Consider the following 9075-nt stretch of genomic DNA (forward strand, 5'->3'; position numbering starts at 1 on the left):
GTGGAAAATCAATGGCGGTTGGCGGACAGTGAGGTGGCGGTTTAATGAGTGAATTAGTACTACATTCCAATACGGAATGGGTTTTTTTCAGTCTTTCTTGGCGAACTAAGAGGGGGGCGGTTTTTTGGGGGGCGGTTTAACGAGGTTCGACTGTAGTAAATTTAACTCAATCCTTGCATTTTCTTTCGTTCGGAGTCCCCACCCCTTCTTTCTTTCTTTCTCTTTTTTTGTGCCAGTGTCGTCCCCCTCCCCCCCCCCCCCAAGGCCTGGGTCCCTAGTTTCAGATTGGGTTGGTATGGCCTCTTGTCGGGCCTGATTGGCAGCTATGACATAAAGTGGCTCAAGAAAGGCAATGGCTTGTGATATATTGGCTTTATCGAAAACATTTAGTGGCTAGCTATTTCCTTGTGATTATAATTTATTATTGAAAGTAGGTATTGTTTCTCCTATACAAGTAAAACAAATTTGAATATCAGCGCAATAGTTTTCCTTTTATATGCATGTTTTTTTTTTATCATTTATACATTCACACATAATAAATAGAATTATAATACTAAATTAAGAGAACAACTTCATCCATTTCAATAAAATTAACAATGTCATAGAGAAGTTTTACAAGTCCTCCTTTTGAAATTCTGAATCCACCAAAGGCATGTTTTAAAACTTCAAATTGGTTTAAAATATACCTCCATTGCTCTTCGATAGTCAGACAGATGAAAGGCACAATAGGCAATCCATAAATCATTTTTCAGATCTCCTTTACCACTGTTTCTCTGAAACTATTTTTTAAAAAATTAAGAAAATTTTCAAACATCATATGTCTTATATATATCGTTGCCTCAGAGCAACAGTAAGATATCTAATCACAGAAATAACATTAAGATACCTTACTCATGTTGCTCTGATGTTACTATACTTATGTACCTAAACTTAAGTTGCTCTGAGGCGATGATATATATAGTGTTAAAAAATTTTAGAAAATGTTTTTAACAGAACAGAATCATAACATCAATACAAAGGTAACAACAATTACTACTATACCTAAATTACAAGGTGGAGTTATATTGTTCAAATTTTATATTAGAAAGTGTAATTTCAGCAGTACTGAGTAATTTTCAGAAGCCTATAACTTTGTTTTATGGAACGGTCTTCATAAAGATTGGAGCAATAAATTGAATTTCCCACCTTGTAGGTTTTTTAGTTCAAAATTATTTGTTGTTTCTTTATTTTTTGTTATTAAGGGAAATAAAAAATATGATAACATTATTTCAGACCAAGAACACAGGGTACATTGATCCAACTGTGCAGAAAGTAACAGATGTCTTATTCTTCAAGAACCAAGTGTCTGCTAGGGAAGCGGTAGACTTTTTACTGATATCACTAAACACAACCTTTTCCTACTTTTAATATGCATTAAATTGTTATAATTTTCTCATACATATTAAATACTTTATTTTCTTTGTGGTAGTAAAAATAATCATATACTAATGGTGATAGCTAATTACTAATATTTTTATTAAAGATGTTTTATGAATAAAAATTAATTTAATATACTATTGATCTTTAAACTTCATTTTTTTAAATCTAAACGCAAAAGAAAATAATTTAGTTATAAATATCGGATAATATTTATCACCAAAATTGTAACAGAAGTTGTTTCTATATTGGAGTTCAACGTGCCCAATGAAGCAGGTCAACATACCCTGCTCATGGAGCACCTTGGTTCACTTTACAAAGTTCTGTTAAAAAAATTAAAAAGTTAATGAATTGAACACTTTCAAAAAAATTTCGGATGATGAGAAATATTTAATTAAAATTATGGTTTACAGTAGAAAAAATCAAACTACTCATTTAGTTTCTAGATCAGATAAAAAAAATGAAAAGTAGAAAACCTCTATACCTCTAGTAGAGTAAGTGCTCCAGTAAAATCTCGATTTTTGATAAATTCATCCAAAGAAGGAACTTTTGATCTACTTTTTGGATCAGCTGCAGCAACAGTTCCAGCTGCCTGAGCAGGTTTTGTTCTGGATAGCAACTAAACAATAGTAAAATCTTTATTTAACAACATTTACTTCTTATGCAAAGCATAGTTATTATTTGTAACAATTTTACCATAGTATGAACCATGAGTAAAAGTAAAAAACTTTCACAGGACTATGTTTAAAAAATCTTGAATGCAATCAACAGCTCCAAGCTATTCAAACCAGGACACATAGTAACAAAATACTTTTAACTGGGACTCACAAATTCCTAATAGAGAATCTCCCTAGATTATGAGCTTGAGTTCATTATCAGAATAATTGCAAGGATCTTTAGAAGCAGAATAATTAATTTTTATAGGCACATTTTCTTACTTTTAGGTAATTTTAGTTGCTTTTACCACAAGGAATATTACCAAGCTAATGAAACATTCCAAATGTAAGGTAAGTAGTTTTTGCAGAGAGATCACATGCAACATTTTTAAATGACTGAATTCGTTCAAATGAACAAGTTCATTGAATGGATCAAAAGAATTAACAATCCTCTGATGAACAGATCATTAAAAAGAACCACATTGCCCATCTCTACAAATTACAATTACAGTACTATAGCAAAAATCTACAACAGCCAGTAACCACTTAGCTAATTGTTCAAAGCTTTCACTGAGTACACCTATAGTTCCCAGAGTGATGCTGTGATGTCTGTCTCTGATTCTTAAAGAAGACTGCAGACAATTTTTCAGATTTTTTTTTTTCACTTTCTGTAAGGATCTGTTGGATTCAGGGTTGGACATAGGTAGATCGGAGCACTGCTAAAAAATTATAATATAAAATACAAACTGTTCAAAATTATTTCTTTGCTTGAAATCGAAGAACAAAACAAGAATTAAGAAAACATTTTTACTTGCTTCTTTTTAAAAATGTCTTAAGTTTAAAAGGGTTCCGATTCACGCCAGTTTATGGGAGTTTAGAATGAAAACAGAAAGGAAAAGTATGAAGAAAAAGAAGCTGCGTAACTTTTTTTATTTATTTATACCAGACCAGAAGAAGTTAACCAGCTTCATATACAGAGAAGACAGTAGCATACCCAGGCTTTCTTGTTGGTGGGTCCAATGAAACTTCCGTGTAACTCAAACTTTAGTTTTCTTGTATACACAAAAGAGAAAAATATATGTGAAAATATTGACACTTTTAGTTTTGAACTTTCTTACTTATTTCGGGGAGGCTCCTGACCCCCTGGACGCTTCCCTTGCCTATGTCTCTCACAGAGGATATCAAACTATCCGGAGAAACATTGGAAAGGTTTACAGTACAAAGATAAGGAATGAATACCAAGGGCACCGGTGGGAATAGAACACACAACCTCCAGCATAGGAAGTGAAGCTTCAACCACAGATCCACCAGGTTTGTCATTTAAGGAGGTCGGTCAACTGTTTCTTCTTTTTGGATTAAAAAAATTAATGTTTTTGCATTTAAGCGGGCATGGTTTTTATTGTTTTTAGATAATATTTACATTTAGTATACAACATCCTCTCTGAAAAAAATTGATGTGTCCAGCCTGCGCAAAGGCCCCAAAAAATGAACTGCCCATAAAGGATAACGATAGGGTAAACAGTGCCACACAACAATGGCATTTCTTGTGATGGAACCAAGCAATACAAATTAAATTGTCAAACTTTAAATTAAAATTAAACTAAAACTGGGGATATTTCGATAATTGGGAATCTCGCACGGTCTTCTCATTTTTTGGCATAAATAGTGATGTGGATCGGGTAAATACCCAGTGGGTAGGTAAATATTTTTTGGGTATTTACCCGGGTATTTACCCAAGGCCTGGGTAAATACCCAAAAACTGGGTATTTTACAAAAAAATGCAAAAAGTGAATGAATTTTTTTTTTTAAATCTAAATAAGAAATAATTGGTAAAACTGATACATACATATGTATTACACAGTTTATAATATTTTTTATCGAAAGACTTAATGAAATTATGAAAGAAACATATCACGAACCAAAGAATCTTTCTTTTCAATGCCATAATTGAAAAAGATGTTTGCTCTCTTTTTTTTTTTTTTTTTTTTTTGTAACCAGTTAAGCTTTTTACTTTTTGTAGAATTGCTTTTTATATGTGAAATTTGGCTATCAACATTGATTAGGCATATCCAACACATTTAATGTGAATATCATATTAGATTGCTGAGTTGTTTCACACAATAATTCTTTAAATATGTGATCAAAATACAAATTTTTGGTAAAAAATTTATTGTTTTGTATATAGTTGGTTATACAAGGTGTTTCGTTTTAACCTGCAAGACCTTTATTTTTGCAACCGTTAGTCCTAGATGCTTACTTCCAATTGCAAAAATATTCAGATGCAGAGTAAAGATATTGGAAGTTTGAAGGAAAAATAAAAACTGGTATGTTGTGGCCATCACGAAACTTTCTTCTATATTTTTCTTTTTTTTTTTCTGATCCCTCCCCATGCTTGACGAGGAAGCAATATTCCCAACAAAAACAAAATTACACATGCAAAAACTTGACGACTATCCCAATGTCTGAATTATTGCAAAAGCAAAGCAAAGAGCGAAAATTGAAAGTTATTTTAAAAGCCTTGCTTGAATTAATTACAAATATTTTATTTGTTAACAAACATAAGATGACAACAGTTAAAAATTTTAAATCATTGAGATAATATTTCCTATCATTTCCATACAATTAAAATCACGAGAAATACGCAGACGACAATCTATTACGATTTATCTTTCTTATTGTTGCATTAATAAAAATATTTTTATTCGCAAAAAAAAAAAAAAAAAAAAAAAATCAACACCTCTTGGAGCGATCGGCGTCAAAATTGAACCAAAGCCTGTTTACATATGGATTCACATATATTCCAAATTTCAACCAGAACGTAGCATTACTTCTTGAGATAGGGCACTCAAAATGGAAAAAAAGAACGGGTGATTGCGCTACCCCCTTTTTAGCTGTTGACACAAAAATAAAATCAGTTCTTATACCCACTAAGGGCTACTTGCCGATAAATTTTTCTTTCATTTCGTTCATTATTTCTTGAGATACAGCAGTCACAATTGACGACAAAAAACGTTCTATAGCTCAACCCCCGTTTGAGTTATTGACACCAAAATTGAATCAGCACCTATTCCTGTTAATACCAACATATGGACCAAATTTTGTTTGATTCCGCCAGTTACTTCCTGAGGAATAGCAAGCACGCGTAACTCGAAAAACGTCCCATTGCTCCACCCCCCTTGGTGGAATTCGCGCCAAAAACTAATGGGCACAAGTTCACATAGGGGCACATAAGTGTACTAAATTTCGTTCGATTTCATGCGGTAGTTTTTGTTGTAGAGCGGCCACAAAAAACTGGTCACACACAGACGTGACACACACACACATATACACACACAGACAGACAGACATTTTCCAAAAATGGAGTATGTTGTGGCCATCACGAAACTTTCTTCTATATCTTTCTTATAATTCTGATCCCTCCCCATGCTTAACGAGGAAGCAATATTCCCAACGAAAACAAAATTACACATGCCAAAACTTGATGACCATCCCAATTCCTGATTTATCTCAAAAGCAAAGCAAAGAATGAAAATTGAAAATTATTTTAAAAGCCTTGCTTAAAATAATTACAAACATTTATCTGTTAACAGACACAAGATGGCAACAGTTAAAAATTTTAAATCATTGAGATAATATTTCGGATCATTTCCATGCAATTAAAAGCACGAGCTGAACGCAGACGACAGTCTGTTATGATTTATCTTTCTTATTGTTGCAATTAAAAAGCTATTTTTATTCACACAAATAAAAAAAAAATCAGCCCCCCATGGAGCGATTGGCTTCAAAATAGAACCAAAGCCTGTTTACATATGGATTCACATATATTCCAAATTTCAACCAGAACGTAGCATTACTTCTTGAGATAGGGCACTGAAAATGGAAAAAAAGAACGGGTGATTGCGCCACCCCCCTTTTAGCTGTTGACACAAAAATAAAATCATTTCTTATACCCACTAAGGGCTACTTGCCGATAAATTTTTCTTTCATTCCGTTCATTATTTCTTGAGATACAGCAGTCACAATTGACGACAAAAAACGTTCTACAGCTCAACCCCCGTTTGAGTTATTGACACCAAAATTGAATCAGCACCTGTTCCTGTTAATACCAACATATGGACCAAATTTTGTTTGATTCCGCCAGTAACTTCCTGAGGAATAGCAAGCACGCGTAACTCGAAAAACGTCCCATTGCTCCACCCCCCTTGGAGGAATTCGCGCCAAAAACTAATGGGCACAAGTTCACATAGGGGCACATATGTGTACTAAATTTCGTTCGATTTCATGCGGTAGTTTTTGTTGTAGAGCGGCCACAAAAAACTGGTCACACACAGACGTGACACACATACATACACACACACATACATACATACACACACACATACACACAGACAGACAGACATTTTCCAAAAATGGTCGAAATGGACTCAGCACACCTCAAAACGTTCGAATCCGTCAAAAATCGAAATTCGAAAATTTGCACGAATCCAATACTTTCTTCTATATATTAGATATAGAAGAAAGTAAAAATGGTCGAAATGGACTCAGCACACCTCAAAACGTTCGAATCTGTCAAAATTCGAAATTCGAAAATTTGCACGAATCCAATACTTTCTTCTATATATTAGATATAGAAGAAAGTAATGAGTCAAAAACTACAAAATTTAACTTTTTCTATGGCTCTAGGTACCCTAACTTATATTTAGAGAAATGATCTGAATTTAAAACTTACTGACACAAAAAAACTTAACATTTGTGCAATGAAAACTCAAGGAGATATTCCATTTGAAAGTTTTAAGGGACCATGCAGAAGATGAGATTAGAACTTATTACCCTTTCAGAATAATGACAGGTTGGCAAAGTAAAAAACACAAGGTATTACATTTTTCATTTCTACTCAAAAATTCGTGCAAATGTTATGCCGTGATACGCAAAACACGCTGCAAAACCTTGAACAATTTGAAAAATCACTCTGCACACATATAATTTCATATAAACACTCATTAACTGCTATATTTTTTTTCCCCAAAAGATGTTACTGACGGCGAGTGTAAAATGGTGTAAGTTACAAAACGCTGCGTTTCATATCTCAGTGAATATTGGTCGTACTAATGTCAAACTTTTTTTGTAATTGTTTTTCAGTGGAGATTATTTCCCTAACTATCAATAAGTCAGAGGATCTGGAACCCGTGTAAAAAGTTAAAATTTGTATTTTTTTACTCATTTTTATTTTTACTTCAAATTTTCAATATCTTAAGTCTGCTTCTGATTTTGAACATTTTTGCAATTGTAAGTATGCATCTAGGACTAACAGTTGCAAAAATAGAGGTCTTGAAGGTTAAAACAAAACACTCTGTATATATACATAGTGGAATACATACCGAAAAGTATTTTAGTTGAATAAAAATTTTTGAAATAAATACCCGGGTAAATACCCATTTTGGGTATTTACCCAGGTATATACCCTGGGTATTTACCCCTAAAAATAAATACCCGGGTATTTTACATCACTAGGCATAAATGATTTTGTTTTGGTAACCCCACTGATTTATAGTAACCCTCTGTGAATAGATGTTTCCGTTCTCTTTGTTTAGACTTGCAACGAAAAATACCTCCCACGCAGATGCTGGAGCCAAAATATGACACCAATGAAGAAAGATCGCCAGATTCCCAATTATCGAAATCTTCCCCTAAAACATATAAATTAATCAAACGTTAATTGCTCCACAATTGATTAATTATTTTAGTAATCAATAGATGGCAGCATTACCTGTACATTTAAACATTTGTTTTTTGCTCCATTGTTAATAATGAGAAAACAATAGGCATTTAGTACCTATTACTCGGCTTTGATCAATGCTGAAGTTCTCGATGGCTAAGAGGTGAAAATCAGTTGTTCTGGCAGCTATCTGCAAACTGCACCTCAGTTTTCAGTTTTAATTTGAAGTTTTTCAGTCAATGCTTTACTGAAAATTTATAATTTGCATTTCATTTACAGGAAATCATTGGAGACGATTTAAAATAAGTGTTTTGACTAACATTATGCTTGTTTAGCATGCAGAATAGTTTTGGGTTTTTTAATGTGCATCGCTGACTCCTGAAACAAATTCTGCAACTGGGGTTGAGAGGTATAGAAAAGAACCCCTTCCCCCTTTTTCTCTTATTCCCCTTACTGGTATGGAAATTTATTCCGCAATGAATCTAAGCATAATGTAAAAACTTTCTGTTTCTGAACAGAATTCTAAAAAGTTGTATTGGGCAAAATAATGCAGCTTGTTTATACACAGAAATTGAAAAACAAAATGAGTGCAATAAAAGTACAACATAAGACGCTTGTTATTCTTTTGAAACTGAAAATAACATTAAAGACATTCCGAGCGTCATTAAAACCAAGATCATAACAGACATGCGCTCAAAATTTAGAGACTTGTTTTTATACATACCATTAGTAAGTTGTTCCAGTGTCAAACAACTGTTCAAATAAATGAAACGCTCATAAATGTTTGTGTTCTCATTATCATCTTGTGCGTGAGTTATAAAGTTCACATAGAAATTATACATACATTTATCAAACAACTGACGCGTTTGCTATATGAGTTCGTTGCTTTCATTGTAATGGCTGTAGCTGTTTCACCCGCAACCATAGCAACGATCAAAGAACTCGTTGCCATACATATACGTTTTTCCTAAAGAGAGCAATTAGCAATCAACTTTACCTAAGGTGTGGCAACAAGCAAGACAAGGGGACCGAAGCAATACTCTAGAGTCCCTAAATGGAGTCGGGGGGGGGGGGGGGGGGAATCAGCGCGAATGCGAAGGAATGCATTTTAATCGCTGGTTTCGAATGTCGAGGTTAATTAATAGCGCGAATACGAAGGAATGCATTTTAATCGCTGGTTTCGAATGCCGAGGTTAATTAATAGCGCGATTGCTCTCAGGGGCGTCGATGGGAACTCTCAGGCGGACTCCGACCTCCCAAAAAATGTCCTTATAAGGCAAATTTTGT

At 33.7% G+C, this 9075-nt stretch overlaps 1 protein-coding gene across 1 annotated transcript in view; it reads right to left on the reverse strand.

The window, feature by feature from the left end:
• The window catches only part of LOC129222035 (intraflagellar transport protein 56-like), a 53053-nt gene extending 44368 nt beyond the window's left edge, over window positions 1-8685 (reverse strand). The window contains exons 1-3 of the mRNA XM_054856452.1: window positions 8513-8685; window positions 1901-2035; window positions 687-779 (exon numbers count right to left, since the gene is read on the reverse strand). Of these exons, the coding sequence (XP_054712427.1) occupies window positions 687-779; window positions 1901-2035; window positions 8513-8515 (231 nt within the window). The 5' untranslated portion in view covers window positions 8516-8685. The remainder of the gene's footprint in view (window positions 1-686; window positions 780-1900; window positions 2036-8512) is intronic.
• Window positions 8686-9075: the final 390 nt, after the last annotated feature.

The sequence above is a fragment of the Uloborus diversus genome, chromosome 5 (assembly GCF_026930045.1).
Source record: "Uloborus diversus isolate 005 chromosome 5, Udiv.v.3.1, whole genome shotgun sequence".
NCBI lineage: Eukaryota > Metazoa > Arthropoda > Arachnida > Araneae > Uloboridae > Uloborus > Uloborus diversus.